This window comes from Austrofundulus limnaeus, unplaced genomic scaffold, assembly GCF_001266775.1.
Source record: "Austrofundulus limnaeus strain Quisiro unplaced genomic scaffold, Austrofundulus_limnaeus-1.0 Scaffold26, whole genome shotgun sequence".
NCBI lineage: Eukaryota > Metazoa > Chordata > Actinopteri > Cyprinodontiformes > Rivulidae > Austrofundulus > Austrofundulus limnaeus.
The window spans coordinates 1,791,497-1,807,649 of record NW_013952428.1 but is presented as its reverse complement, the minus strand read 5'-3'; the positions used below and the strand labels follow the sequence as shown (position 1 = coordinate 1,807,649).

The following is a 16,153-nucleotide window of genomic DNA, read 5'->3' as shown; positions in this document are numbered from 1 at the left end:
TTCTTCAAACAAAACTTTTTCTGGCTCAAATGTGTTTTGATAGACTTGATAGGTCTTTGTTGTAGCTTATTTAGTCAATTAATAATTTGTTTATTGCTATATATAATAGGTCATTGACTGAATGATAAGTGGTGTGTTTTAGAAAATATGTTACAATATGTTTTAACCATAGTGGTTTTAACTCAAAAAATAATCAGGTTGCAGTTACACACAGAGGGCGCTGCATCCCATTTTAAACTTGATTCAAACACCAGAATTAAGAGAAGAAGAAGAAACGTTACATCAGGGGAACAGTTAAAGAACAAAATGGAGGATTTCAGAGAGCCATGGTGAGTTTTTAAATATAAAAAAATTGCTTGTAAACGAGGTGTTAATGCTTGTATTCGCATTGAACTCGATTTAAATAACCACTGCATTCAGTGTTTATCGTTATTTTATTTCGTCACAGCTATGTTTTTAAAGGCACATCCTGACACGCACGAAATAACGCCGGCTAGCTAGCTAAGATAGCTACAATGCTACATTTTAATGGAACTCCAATAGGCTGCGTGAGCTAACATCAGACCGTGGCTAAACCACGTTGCTGGTGACCTTGTCGGCTTTTTATTTTTTATTTTTTTGCCAACATGTGTTTGCAGTAACTTTTATGGACCAAAGGATTACTCTGTTAATCACAAACGATTTACATGTTACTCGTTTATATAACAATTATTAATTTCAAAGAAAGTTGAATCGATGGAATGATGTTGATTTAGCTTTGCTATCTGTGTGCTAACCCGAGACATTACGACTTGTGTTTAAAAACAAATTCAGACTAATGAAGCAAACTGCGCTAATATTTTTTTTTGGTTAGTTGCCATACATATCGTGTTTTAGCCTAAAGGTAATGCTGTTTTTGATCCAGTGATAAAATAAACTTAATTTATTTTCAAATTGAATTTAATAGTAATAATAATAATAATAATAATAATAATAATAATAATAATAATAATAATAATGCATTAGTCTTATATAGCGCTTTGAGGTAAAAAGTATGTGCTAAATATCGACATGTCTTTCAGGAGATATGCTACAATAAAGCTTTAATAACAAGATGTTATTGTTAAAATGGATAACTATAGTATGCCAGAGAGACAATAAATTCTATTCTATTCTATTCTATTCTATTCTATTCTATTCTATTCTATTCTATACACTGACCTAGACACGTAATTTGACCATTTTCTCTTTGTTCACTTGTCAAAATATGAAGAACAAAACAGTTCAATGGGCATAACATAGCATACACCGAGCATAGTGATTTCCTTTTATAAATTATGTTTATGTGAGGATGGTGTGCAGTGCCTTTTAAAACGTAGTGAGAATCAATTTGTGTTATTAGACGTGCCAGGAAAACCTTCAACTGTACAAGTTCGGGTACAAGGTCTTGACTAAAAAAAGCACTGAAAACCTTCAGAAATGTGGAGAACTTTTGCTGAAGATACTTTCCTTTAATTTAGTTTTGATTGCAGCCCTGTAAACTGTCACAGAGCCAACACCAGATATCACTTATCTTAGTGATCCAAACCTTCATTTAACACACATCAAAATCTGTCCAGTGTACAAAGCATTTGTGTAAATGATTAGTTAAGTATTGTTTGTCGGAGAAGTGACTCTTTGCTTTTCCAGTAATCTGTACCAGGATTTCTGTTCTGTGTATATTTTACTAAATGTTTTTAATCCTTAATTTTTGCCATTTAACTGTCATATATTATCAATAAAATGGGGTTGATTCATTTAACATCATGGAGATCACATAAACATAGACTTTAACTTACTATCAAAATCTAATATATATATTACGTTTGATAAACGGGGGTTGGGATGAGGATTTATGTCTGGTAAAGTCTTAATATCTATATATTTTTTTACTTCTAGCCCCTGGAGGATTTTTGAGGACTGTGGTGGAGCTTTCACCTTGGGAGCTATTGGTGGAGGAATTTTTCAGGCAGTAAAGGGCTTCAGAAATGCTCCTTCGGTAAGTTAACAGCCACAAGGTTTGAGGGTGTCCTCTTCTTCACTCACACATAGAAACACTGGCCTTGTGGGTCTGCATCTGGCTCAGTGACATTGCATTATGTGTGCGGGGTTGTTGTTTACCTGACAAACAAACCATGAAGTTTTATTTATTTTTTAAACTGAACTAGTAAAAAAATAGTAATAAACCTTGAACTGAGAAATTGAGAACAAATTTACACTGATCTGTTTTTGGTGTATTTTGCAGGGGATGAGCCACAGAATGAGAGGTAGTATGACTGCCATTAAGACCAGAGCTCCACAAATAGGAGGTAAGAACAAATACAAAATAAATCCTAACAGATCATGGTTTTCTTCTTTTGCAGAAACACTGATAGTAACCCTGTTAGTATCCTGCTGTTGACATAAAAATAGCGGAAACTTCTTTCACTTTTGGAGCAGTTTAATTAATTTTTCTTCTGTCTTTTCTGTTTCTTGTCAGTTATGGTGAAATATACTAAAGAAAGTATTTCTATGCTTTAAGGCTTTCTTTCAGTTATTCACATTTGAGGGAATAATCAGAAAACCCTTCATATTGTTGGGTGTTTTGCGGGGAAAATATATTTTCACAATAGTGAAACTTTGGATTGCTTTTGCTACAACCTATAATTTTTTTTTTTTTTTGCGTGTGTTGCAGGTGGTTTTGCGGCGTGGGGAGGTGTTTTTGCCATGGTTGACTGTGGTTTAATAAGAGTACGAGGGAAAGAAGATCCCTGGAATTCAATAACGAGTGGGGCCCTGACCGGAGCTATTCTTTCTTCAAGAAGTGAGTTTGCTAAATAGAGGCTGATGGACATACTGTGCATAAAAATGGCTCATTTTAACATAATTAGTTTGCACTTAATTAGAATTTCTGTGTATACATATTGCTCTAATATGTTATTTTAGAAAACCACAAGTTTTGTGTAGGAATGTTTTGATTTTGATTTGATTTGATTTATTCACTTCATTTAAAACAAAAAAGTTTACATTACAAAAAATACAAAACTTATATCACAAACTAAAATGAAAGGCAGCAGAAGGAAGAAAAAAATCTTATAATATCTGCCCCTTTTTACAAGGGAAAATGTGGAATGTGCTAAATTTATGTGTATGTTATGTAGGAGGACCAGTTACTATGATTGGCTCTGGAATTATGGGAGGTATTCTGCTGGCATTGATGGAGGGTTTTGGAATCATGCTGACAAGATTTACCTCTCCATCGTTCCCAACTGGTGAGTTATTCCTTTAAGACGAGCCCTGTGTGTCCCATAAAATGACTTGGAAGTTGTAGAATATTGTGTAGAATAGAATAGAATAGAATAGAATAGAATAGAATAGAATAGAATAGAATAGAATAGAAAAGAAAAGAAAAGAAACAACCTTTATTGTTCCACGCAGGGAAAGGTGTAATAGCAGCAGCATAGACATACATCAGTCCAATAATAAAGATAGTAATAAACATAGATCAAAATAAAAATAAGAATAATAATTACTCTACCGAACTATCAGGATAAAATTAGATAAAAATGAAAACAAAAACAAGATACTGTGCAGAAAAATACGAAATTACAGGAAAAAACTGTCATGACGGACTCATGATCCGAGGGGGTGTACAAACTGAGTCGAACTCAGGGGTGTGCAAATTGATTCAAATGCACTCATTAAGTCAGTGTTCCAGTACAGGAAAAACGATGTACAATTGCCACAGGTTATTATTTATGTAATGATTGAGAAGTAGAGTTGTTTGGCGTGCAGACACAAACATAGATGCTCATCAAGATTGTTGGGAGCAGTGATGGTTATAGAGTCTAACAGCTGATGGGAGGTTCTTTTAAAATGCGCTGTTTATTTGTAACATCACTCGTGTTTCAGTATTCACAACGAACGTCTGAGTAGGTCTGAGCATAAGGTAGTAGTGGTTAGTAGGTTATCTATATTTAAAAGTCTCTAGGAAAAGGATGACGTCTGCTTTGGCACCAACTGTACACCAGCTTCACATCTTGTTACTCAACACCCTGACATAGATGTTTACTTAGAGTGAGTCACCTCCGTACATGCTAATGTTGTTTGTACAAAACAAACTCTTGTCTCCAGGCAAAAATGTTTATTATATTTTGTAGATTTTAAAAATAGATGTGTGTCAAATATTCCTCTACAACCTGTGAAAAATATGTTGACTATCTTACTTTTTAGTTTATTTTTGTTTTCAGTTACAGGCTTTTTTATTTCTATTAAAATCTAAAATGACAATAGACTTTGTAGACAACCCTTTTTGTGTGTTAAAAAATTGCAAAACCATAATTAATGGAGCATTCATAAGAAAAATTTAATATTGAGTTGCATCAACTTTACTATTTATTGCTTAGATTTAAAAAAATAAAAAGTATGAAACAGAAACAAAAGTCTGTGATAATGTTTGAACATGTCTACCAAAACCTGTATTACTCAGCCTCTGTTAAAACCATTAAGATGACACATTTTTAATGAAAATTTGCTCTGATATTGACTTTATTTTTTTCTCTCTAGGGCCACAATTCGCAGAAGAACCTGCCCCCGGACCCGCTCCCATTCCCACTTCCCCTTTTGGACAATATCAGTGAGAGAATCACCTCACTCCTTTATTCTCTAGACCCTTTTTTAAATTCCTTGCTGAAGTTACAAAGAAGAAATGGATGTGCAGATTACCACCACATCACACAGTAGAATCTGTGCTCACCATCATAAACTGCCTGAGAAGTGAAGAACAGACGAGAAGCAGGTCATTTTTCACGAGCCATCTACAGATCTGCCTCTCGCCATCCTCTGCCCTGTCACGTGCGTCAGTGTCTCTGAGTTACAAACATGTTGAAAGTTATTCGATATTTGTGAGCTTGTGGGGACGGGGTGTGCGTCCTGTTTTGTTCACTTACAGTTCATACCCCATGTAGTGCTGAATCTCCAAAACAAAGATGTTGCACATGAAAAGCGTAATAAATTATGTATATATGCATTAAGGCTTTCTGCTTGTGTTCATGTATGTCAATCTTTATTTACCTTTAATACGTCACATGCTTGGGTTGGTCAAAAACTCCTCTGCCTTTTTACGTTTTACTCAGAGCTATAAAGTCATACTTCTGAATATTAGTTTGTTTTAAAATGTTTTTTTTTAATTTATTTTAGATTGTAAAGAGTTTTCTTTGACTGTTCTGTTTCATGTGACAGCAATTTTTACATCGGTGCACAATGTGGTAGATCACTATTTGACAAAGATGACACAGGCACTTCATTTGAACGGAGAAACTCAAGCAAGGGATTGATGCATATTCTATTAAATCTGTAGATCAAGTTGTACTGTGGTACAATAAAACATAAATTGTAAAGTGTGTCTGAAGTCTCATGATTAAGTTCTGATTAAGAAAGAAAAAAAAATTAGGCACATCTTTGGCCAGCACGGCCCACTAGAGGGAACCCTTTGTAAAAATATCCACACCAATGTTCTTCAGCTTCCTCTTTTGGGGGTTGTCCAAAAGACAGACGAGGGAGCACTTTCACATTCTTTAATGTTTGTGTCACTCATTTGTTGCCTCTTAACGCACATTTACATGTGAAGGTTACATGTGAAGGACACTGGATGTGAAAAACAAACCCCGGAATGCAATTTTTGTATTGGTTTTAAATATGGTTCTGATCAGGGATTATTTAATGCATCTAGCATTTACTTTTTTTGATAAATGGTCTTCAAATTCTTAATAAAAATTTGTTCAACATGAAGTGCAACTCCACCCCAAAAATTAAAATTTACACTGTCAAGAGCAATTGAGAGAATGAAACAAGCAGATTTATCTCTTAAGTTTTATCTGTTACAGCTACGATGAGCTTGTTGCTTTATTATTCAGAAAAAGGTTCAGACTGAAGGATTTTTAGAACTAGAAGTTATTCACATTTAAGGACTTCTTTGTTAAAACAAAACGATAAACCGACAAGTTAGATTAATTACGATTTGATTGTGAACACAAACTGTCCAAATCCACAAAGTTTAAGTGTTATTTCCTCAAGGAACTTGAAACATCTGTTTAAGGTTTCAATAAAATAACAGCTGCAATTGATGCAGCGAGGAAACTGGATGACAAAAGCAAAAGTTGCTTGTGAAGTATAATTAAACTTAATGTGACATCAAATTGTAAAATATTACACTAAAATTACTGATTTTATATAAAACCTTTAATATGTCATGAACACTTGGAATGCTGGAGTGGATTCACAGTCATCCAGGACATGATGCAAAAAAAAATGCATAAATAAAACTAGAATTAACAGAGAATAAATGCAAAAGAAGTTGAGTTATTTAATTGTTATGTAAATTACTGCTTTAGATGTATATGGTACTTTGAACCCTTTTAGGCAAAGACATGAAACAATGTTTTCTAAATTAATTAAACAATACAAAAAGTGTTCTACAGATATAGTATGTGTTTTATATTTCTGATAAATTGAGTATTTCCTCTTTTACCTTAAAAAATAAAAGTAACAAGACAAGAAATCACTTTCTGGTGCAGCTCAGCTAAAATATGGCTACATAAACATCCACATATAGGCCAAGCTGATAAAAAAGTTGTATTTTTAAAGCTTTTATGCAATTTCCAAGTTAAGTAACTTTGGTGTAATTTTTAGGTAACTTTCCTGTTACTTCACCACTCTTGTCTACATTTTAACAGTATGTTAACATCCAGAAGGTCACTAATCTTCGAAAAGACGAGTTCGTTTTTTTAAAAATTCACCTTAGTGTTAATTTTCGTAATAAATGTTCGTGTATTCACCATGTGTCATGCCCCTTTTAAGAAAAACGAGAAGCAGTGACGGTGACGTCCGCTGCGCTCAGACAGACGCTGCTGGAGGCGAAGAAGAAGAAGAAGAACTCTCCCAACTTGACACTTGCGGAGCGGCGAGAGAGACAGCGAAGCCAGAGACGGTGAGTGCGGTGCCAAACTTTACTCCGAGCTAAACGCGGTCGGACAAGTCGCCTGTGCTGGAAAAAGCGTGTCGTGGACACCCGTGGGGTAGGACACGGACGCGACAGAGTGATCGGCGCGCTTCGTTTAACCCGGTAAAGGAGAAAATTTGTCTTAAAGTTAAAACAATAATAAGAATAAAAAAATAACGGAGCGTGCACTCCCATTTTTAGTCAAGGCCGGGCGGAAGGGCAGGTAACGGTAGCTATCGCGGCTGTGTCTTTTCCCAGGGAAAGTACACGCAAATAAATCGGGTTAGTTTCCAGTTCGGCGTGCTTGGTTGACATTTTTGGAATCTGAAATGTTCTCGGTTGTTGCATGCTTTCTGAAAAGGTCGGTGTGTTTTAAAAACACGCAGAGGAAAGGAACGTGTCGGCTAGTTAGCTCGCCTGCTAACGAGCCGCAGCTAGCGGTTTGATGAAGTGTCGGTGTTGTGCCGAAAAAAGCAACCCTCCACTATAAGAAATTGCCCACACACATAATATCAAAATTAACTGTGGATAATTCTGTGCTCACGGGTAGTCAAAAGTACAAATCCCGCTTGTCCCGTTTGATATTTGTCTAACATGTTTTGATCAATAAAATGCTTTCTACTAGTGGGGTTGCTTTTCCCGGCGGGGGTGCTTTTTTCGTCACAACACTATAGCATTTAAGCCAGCTAGTTAGCGATATTTTGCTAATAAGCTTCATAATGAGGGTAGCTGTGATTGCTCGTAGACAGATGTTGTATTTAATTGCCGGAATTGACTATTTTTTTTTGGATTGTAAGGATTTAGCGTTAAGCAGGCTTACGGTTTAAAAAATGTTGTGATAAGCACCCGTCGTGCAGTGTAACCACAGATTGCAGGGATTTAGCATGACCTGGAATGATGGGCATATGTTAAGCAAATTAGGTAGAATCGCAGTGAGATAACCTAACTTCCTCTTGTACGTGTTATCAGCCCTTTGCAGAATATTTCTTGCTACAGGGACAGTGATGTAGAACAGCAAAGGTGTGTGCTCCATCCTCAAATTATAAACACGCAGCAGCTCAGCTGCATTAAGGACCGTGGGTCACGTTTCCCTGTGAAGTAGACGTGTCTGCAATGGGGATAATTGTCTCAAATATGTTAGTTTTTATTTAATGATACTCTACCATGTACATTTCTGTGTAAAACATTGAGTCTTTACTCTTTTTTTCTCAAAGAGAAGACTTGAAAGCTTTCTTGTAATATTTTAAAATGCTGTTGAGCAATATTTATTGAGACTTTCTGAAGAAAATTCAGTTTTCTTATTATCAGTCTACCTGACCATTTAAATGGAATGCTTTTAGGTCTTCTATAACACAAACTGATAGATATTAAGTAATACTATTTAATTTATTAGATATTATATTAAGTAATATAATAAATGGACAGATATTAAGTAATACTGTAGTACCAGCAACGTGATTTTTAAAAAGCCATTAAATGAAAACATGTGATAGATGGATCCTTTGAAAGACGAGGTGTCTTTCAGGGCTTTGTTTTTCTATTTCTTGCAGGCATGGCTGTGACAGTTTTTTCAGTTTTGTATTTTTTTTTTTTGTATTTTATTTTTTCATTTTTAGGACTGACATATGTCCTTTTGACCCCCATTTGTCCACTTTCATCCTTTTTAGTACACAGCACAAACATGGACATGACTGACCAAATGTGAAAGCTGTTAAAGTAATGAGACAAAAAAAACACATTTGAATTTGAAAAAGCTTTGATAGCTGTTGATTAAGACCACTTATAACAGTTTCCAAAAAGTCTGGCCTCTTGGAAACAAAGCGTAAAGGAATTATTAGGCATACTTTTCCATAGTATTGTATCTCACAGTGACAAGGATTTAAAGATGAAAAATGACATTAACTTCCCTCCTAAAAAGAAAAAAAAACCCCTATCCTCCTGTCTGGAGTCTTTAACAGGAACAGAGATTGGAAGGGTTATTTTAGTTGTTAGCTGCTCCTTTTCCATCCTATCAGCACGAAGGCTTCTTGTGCTTTGGAAAGAGGATGTGGTTACAGGTCAAGGCTCAGAGCCTCATATGCATCCAGTTGACAGTTACAGGTCTTTGTCATAATAAACCACAGTTAAGTTTTTGGTGCTTTGTTGCATTTTCACTTTGACTCAATGAGGCATTCAGGATTATAGTGGATGTGAAAAACAGGACCCCTTTTCTTTTTTTTTTTTGTATTTTATATGTGGGTAAGGGGTATTTTTGGCTACAATAATCCATATTTTAAGGGTTTTGTCAGAAAAATATCTAATACTTAACTATCCTCTCTTCCAGTAGTTACCACTGGAAAAAAATGTTCTAAGCAACCGTTGGCAGTAATGATGTGTTTTTATTGTCTTGTAAATACCTAATTTCCTGGGGAACTTTATGAAGTAGAGCTATGGAACTAATTAGGATAAATTAGAGACGAGGTTCATTTAATATACCACTTAAGTTAATTAATTTCAATATATGGCTTAACTAGTTAGACTTATCAACTGCAACGTCTGTACAGCCAGTGACATTTGTAGAAAAAAAAAGCTTGAGAAATGCCATCTTAACTGCATCTCTGCTCTTCACAGGCCACCTCAAGTTGGTGGTTTTATGATTTTGCTTACTTTGAAGTAGTTGGCCTTGTGGTGATGACGAGTACCTAGATGCTTAATCTCTCTTTCTCACACATCTACACATCAAAAACAATAAGCATTTCCTGACCCACTATACCAATCTGCTTGTTTCTGCTACTAAATTTGAGTGTTTTCTTCAAACTCTCTTAAGATGCACAAGCATTGGGAAAACAAAACAAACAAAACAAAACAAAAAAAAAAAAAAAAACACACACACATGCCAGAGTTGGTGTTGCTGCTGCTGCTTCAACCAGCGGATGTGTGCATCTGCTCTGAGGGCTAAGATACAGAGGACAGCTGTCAGTCTTCCCATCCTGCTGAGTCAGTTGCTGTGACAGCTTCACTGCTGTCTGATCAGCCTCAGTAGACCAGGAAACAGTGGTTCCTGGATGCTAGGGTTTCATTGTGAAACGTCCTGTTCCTTCAAAACCCCTCTACATTTTATCCTGCCTCGCTTTTGCTGCATGCTCTTGCTACCAGCACCACCAAACCCAGTTTCCAGCCTTAGATGGATACATACCTTTGGCTTCAGCGGGTGAGTGATGCGGTGATGTCATGGAGCAGCGTGTTTTCTGTGGGATGTGGCTTTCCTTTACTCCTTACTGGCTGGAGGTTACTACGAGAGCAGAGGAATGACAGCGGCATGTTTGTTTTGCTGGAAATGACAGTGTGTTGTTGAGGGTAATGAAGAGAGGGATTTTGTTTTAAAGACCGCTGTCCTTAAATGGCCCGTTTGCGTGTGTGATGTAAGGGAGTTGTCAGGCAGATCAGAGTTCAGTGTTGTGTGCAGTTCTCTTGCTAGGAAACTTTCTGTGCAGAAGAGATGTCGGAACAAGCGTGTCTTTAGTTGCGAGTTTGTTGTAGCATTTCTAATGGTTGGAAGCTCAGGAGGAGAAACGCTGAATGGCAACACCTAATTAAATATCAATCTAACTTCAGTGTTTACCCTAGGAAATTGGTCTTGGCGGGGGGGCTACTTGTTTTATAAAAACAAGCCCCGCCTGTATAATGGTAGGGGAAACACTGAGCTGTGTTTTGACTATATTAATAATTAGATCATTTGAGTTGAATGCAACATTCGTATCTTATCTACTTTTCTTAAACAGAAATTACAATCAACATGAAAAATAATTTTGATTCTACTGTGCTCAACATGACGCTAAAATACATTCCACTTTTTGATATGCATAGACTGATTGACATCCCAGTTAGACAAGCACATGTAACTAGTTTTTTTTTGCACAAGTTACAAACCAAGGTCCTCATGTTTACATTAGGATTGATGTATCTCAGTTTTGCTCCTCCTGCAAAGCTATTAAAAGAAGGAAGGTGGAGTTGGACTACACTCCTTGAAGGAGCTGTCGTCCTCCACGTCAACCTCAGATGCCGTCACATTATAAAGTAACTGCCTCTGTCACACAGGAGGCCTCTGACGTCGTCTGTCCTAACAAGGGTCAGTCCACAGCCCTGAACCAAGAAAGTTGACGTGCACATAGCTGACAAGTGAATCCCAGCCTAAATCTAAGCGTGACATTGTGTGACATTTGTTTACATGATACTGTGCATACACTTGACTTTAAGCCTGAAAGTTTACATGAGAGAGCAGCAGCGTGTCTGCGCAGGACTCCTGTTCTTTTTCCTCTCTGTCCACAGACTTCGTTCCTGAAACCCCTCTTTTGTTTGGTGAGGATTAGATAATATGAATTATTCATAGTTCAGGTTTATTATCCTACATGGCCGCTGCTTGTGATTGAAGATGAAGGTCCTTTACACACCCTTTCTGAGAATTTTGATGAAGTGTGCTGGAATAAGAACAGTGTAGGAGGGGATGATCTTCTTCCCAGAATGGCTGATGATTGGCTTTTGTTGGTTTGTGAAAATGGTTGATTATCAAGAAAGGATGTGCTGTCATTTTTTTTAAGCTAATATCTAATTTTTATAGGTTTATTTTTAATGTGCTGCACTTTTCAACTCATCCTTTACAGTTATTAATCTCCTTTCAGAAAGGAGATATATTGAAACCTAAAGCTAGTATTGTGTAATTGTGATTACTTAAAACATATTTTTTTCAGAAGAAGCTGCTTTTGGTTGTAGCTTTGGATTCCCTTTTTTCCTGAATATTTTTAGATTTTTGACAGTTTATCGATTAAACTGTTCTTTGACATATTGAACAACTTTTATTTTACAGCAATAGACAGAAATCAACTTCAATTTTAAGCATATCTGAAAAAAATCAACTAATCAGCAGTCTGTGTTATTTGCCATCAGACTTGTAGTGACCCACTTGTCTGCTTTTTATTTTGTAATGTGCCTCCGATTTATTTTTTTAAACTTGCACATCTTCAGAGAGTATTTCTGTGATTTCACAATTTCCTCAAAGCACAGTTTTCACTTCCCTCAGTTTTTTATTTTAATCCGACAATGAGATTGATGCCAAATTGTTTAGTTACACAAAAAATGAGTGAGTGGCAAACGGTTCTGACAGGGTGTGTGTTTGTGTGTGAAGTCCAAATGATTGTGTCATTTTTAGGAATATCTGCCAGATTTATACATCATCTCCTCTCAGGATCCCCCCTTTTTACTCATATTTACCACAGCTGGTTTGTATTAGGAAAGGTTCACACTCTTCACCTCCTCCACCCTGAAGCAGCTCCTCTTATGGGTGTTCCCTCTATTGTTGTGCTCCTTCTTGTCCAGAACCTCCAGGAATGAGTTCTTTTCTGGACTGGAGGAACACATAGACCAGGGTTTTGTTTTGTGTAAAAGAAATGCAATTTATTTGAGTAAATTATTGTCTTTCAGTTTATTTTTTTTAACATTTGTTGTTTTTTTGTCTCATTTTTCTCCCCCATTATTTGTTGAAAGCAGACTGTTGGGCTGTCCAGTGAAGTGATCTCGCCATGCGTGAATACAAGCTAGTGGTGTTAGGCTCTGGAGGTGTGGGCAAGTCCGCTCTGGTGAGTATGTCTTCTTGGTCTCCTTCCTGTCTGTCCAAACTCTAACTCCCTTGCAGCTGGTTTTCTAAGGACTTCGTTTGTTACCAATAAAACAGCAAGGCGTTGTGCAAACTTTTGAAGTGAACTAAGTGAAAAAAGATGTTAATTAAAATCAAAAAGGGTCGTAAAAATGACTAAAGTTGAGAAACGACTACACTGTACTTTTTACTTCTTGCATATGCTGACAAACATGTCCTCCTTGGTTTAATCATCTCCTATGAATAATTATGTTTGCACACTTTGTGTCTGCCATTGACTAAAATACAATTTGTGTCAAATATAAATCTGACTGTGGTTAAGGATAAGTTAAATTTTCTGCTAGCCATTTTTCCCCTAAGTGTACTTCAGAACAGAAACTAAACTTGAAGTTGTTAGAATATTGTTTGGAGACCTCCATGCCTGTAAAGATTGCTCTCCTTTGCTAACTTGAACTAGATGTCAGAGTCAGTGTAATCCCTTGAACGGCCTGGATTAGGATATTATCAGGTGGACCAAGTTGACCCACCTTTCCCCTGGATCGACCTGCCACTAATGAGCACAGTGCTTTATCAAGTCCTGTTCACGATTGGTCTCGACATCTACGTGTAGTCATACATCATAAAATGACAACACTTGGAGTTTGTCCTGCTACGTTGCCTGCTTGAGTCCATTGTCTACCATCAGATCTGTAATTCCAGATGTTTGAGTTATGATTATTGCAGGTGGAAGAGTGCCAGATGATGTGGCGTTCACGTGCTGATTTGAGTCTGGCTTTCTCTGTATCTTGTCTTGCAGACAGTTCAGTTTGTACAGGGAATCTTTGTGGAAAAATATGACCCTACAATAGAAGACTCATACAGAAAGGTGAGTATTGCAGTGAGAACGCCAGCATGGAAAGGAGCAGCTGCTCTGTAGCTTCACATCATAATGGTGCACTTGTCATCTCCTGATCTAACTCCCCTGATCTCTTTTCCAAAAGCCTTTAGAATAGACCGTGTTTGACACAAAAATCAAGCCTCATGTTGTTCCCGTATTTATTTCTTATTTCTTTGCTTGCAGCAAGTGGAGGTAGATGGGCAGCAATGTATGCTTGAAATTCTCGACACAGCTGGCACAGTAAGTGAAACACATCTTTCACATTTCTATAAATCACCAGGTTCTCTAAAACCTACTTAACCTGTATTGAACGTTAAAGGTTATTAAGTAGTTTTGTCTCGAGTTTTATTTACTTCAAAATGACTTGAATAAATTATGCTAAATATAAAATGTGGTGATCAAATGTCAAGTGTCGTAACCAGCTGATTAACAGATTAACTGGAATCATTTTTAGATTTTACTGGACAAATGTCATGACCTAAAACTGCAATAAATGATTAAATCTGTGTTGTCTAAAACAGTGTGACTAGTACAATCCAAAGTATTATAAAATTGATATTTTGTGATGCTTAAGGAACATGCATGGGCTCATGTGTTTCTCATGTAGCTTATCCTAAAATATACTCTTTTGGTGTCAGTGTCACATAGTTCAAGTGGACATAGTCAAATTATCATTTGTTATGTGATTAAATTAATCAAAATTCAGTTATCTAATATTTTCTAATGAGGCGACTTGGAAGAACAAAGAATGGAAATATGTCTGTAAGCTGATGTCATTTATCACAGAAATCAAAGCGCTAACATAAAGCAACTATTACTATAATAGGTGTGTGTAAACAAATTATTATTAATTCCCTTCTGGGACATCGCATGTCTGAATTTTCTGATGAAGTAGGATGAAGAATATTGTTTTATAGAAACAAAACACAGGCTTTGTCTGTCATGAGTCACACAATTTTCAAAATAACGTGAAAGAAAGTAGCAAAATTTATGCATGAAACAAGGATATGATGACAGAAATTATCCAATGAAAGATACTCTGAACTACAAAACGGCAGGACGGGTCCTCTGAAGGTCGAATTTGTCGGCCGCATACGTCACAGCGCCGCGACGAAGGACGTCCAAAACGGAAGACTCCTCCGATGCGGCCGACAAATACGTCCTTCCTTTGGCCCGAATCGAAGGACAGGTCTGATGGATCCTTCCCGGCCCAGCATATCCCATAATGCATTGCGGCCCGACCGGAGATTTTTTTTTATGCTAGTAATGGCGGACGAAGCGAGAGAAAAGAATACATTAAAAAAAAAATATGGTGATATAAAAATTAAAAAAATTTAGCGGTTGTAATTCTAATACTTTTATCATTTGTATGGACATGTTTTTAAATATTATTTTTTTCGTCATAAAAAACGCGAAATAAACATGAACCTAGGGTCAATTAGTTCTTCAAATGATACTTTTAAGTTAATTTTATAGTTTTGTGATATTAATAATGCTAATGTATTGATATTTTTCTAGTTTTGATTTAAGTTTGCTTGTTTAGCATCGTCACAGTTGCTAGGTGACATGACGTACGCCGGGGTAAGGAGGGGAGGCTAGACCGTCCAAATTCACAGCCTCTTTTTTTCCGGTCTTCCCGGTCTACCAAGGACCCGGCCCACCACGACCGGGTAGTCTGGGTCCTCCGGAGGACCCGGCCTGTCGTTTTGGACACAGCCTATGTCTACCTGCACAACTTATAGAGAAGGAATTGGATAAGTCTGTAGGAGAGCATGAGAACTCTGAAGTCAAAAACTTCACCATTTACATTCTTTTTCCTTTTAAAGTGTTGGGTTGTTTTACCAACCCTGTTTATGAAAAGCAGGCAGGATTAAAAAGGGCATTGCTTCAAAGTCCATTGAAGTTGTGCAGCTAAATTCCAAAGTGAAACTCGTTTTGGTTGTGTAAAGAACACAAGTTATCAAGCTGTGAAAAAAAAATATAAAACTTTGCATTTTAGATATCTTGAGGATGTTGCACAATTGTGAATTTGAACTTTTGCAGCCACTTTATATTATAATGAAAAAGGGAAGTAAAAATTGTTCATTGCAGAGCTCGTCTTTTATTTTCTTTAATTTTTTTTCCTCATTTTCTTCCTCATATAGGAACAGTTCACGGCAATGAGGGACTTGTACATGAAGAATGGCCAAGGCTTCGCCCTGGTGTACTCCATCACAGCACAGTCCACCTTCAATGACCTTCAAGATCTGAGAGAACAGATTCTACGAGTAAAGGACACAGAGGATGTAAGTATGCTCATCATTTCTCTGTTTTAATAAAGGAGTGTCTGGAGACAGATGGCTGAAAAAGGGGAAATTTCTACAGCAGCTGATTTAAATGGATTTTAAACATCTTATAAATGTGGGCTGAACCACCTACGTTGTTTAGAGACTTGTTTAGACTGCTACAAGGGATTCTGTTGAAAATTTTAAAAATACAATTTTTGTACTTGCAAATTTTTGTTACCATCACATTATGCAGCATGGGTTAAATATCAAAGCAAAAAAAAAAAAAAAAAAAAAAAAAAAAAAAACACACACACATGCCAGAGTTGGTGTTGCTGCTGCTGCTTCAACCAGCGGATGTGTGCATCTGCTCTGAGGGCTAAGAT

At 36.7% G+C, this 16,153-nt stretch overlaps 2 protein-coding genes across 5 annotated transcripts in view; both read left to right on the top strand.

Annotated features, from left to right (window-relative positions):
* Positions 1–257: 257 nt before the first annotated feature.
* timm17a (translocase of inner mitochondrial membrane 17 homolog A (yeast)) lies at positions 258–5,396 on the top strand. The gene is made up of 6 exons (XM_014004758.1): positions 258–329; positions 1,918–2,017; positions 2,264–2,327; positions 2,693–2,821; positions 3,159–3,269; positions 4,564–5,396. The coding sequence occupies exons 1-6, from the start codon at positions 307–309 to the stop codon at positions 4,635–4,637; spliced, it is 501 nt and encodes a 166-aa protein (XP_013860212.1). The 5' UTR covers positions 258–306; the 3' UTR covers positions 4,638–5,396.
* A 1,478-nt stretch (positions 5,397–6,874) lies between these two features.
* LOC106515116 (ras-related protein Rap-1A) overlaps positions 6,875–16,153 on the top strand; it is an 18,315-nt gene continuing 9,036 nt past the window's right edge. The window contains exons 1-5 of one of the 4 annotated variants that reach the window (XM_014004755.1): positions 6,875–6,985; positions 12,521–12,609; positions 13,423–13,491; positions 13,687–13,743; positions 15,648–15,788. In XM_014004755.1, coding sequence (XP_013860209.1) covers positions 12,553–12,609; positions 13,423–13,491; positions 13,687–13,743; positions 15,648–15,788 — 324 coding nt within the window. In that variant the 5' untranslated portion in view covers positions 6,875–6,985; positions 12,521–12,552. The other 3 variants (XM_014004757.1, XM_014004754.1, XM_014004756.1) reach the window with 3 other exon arrangements.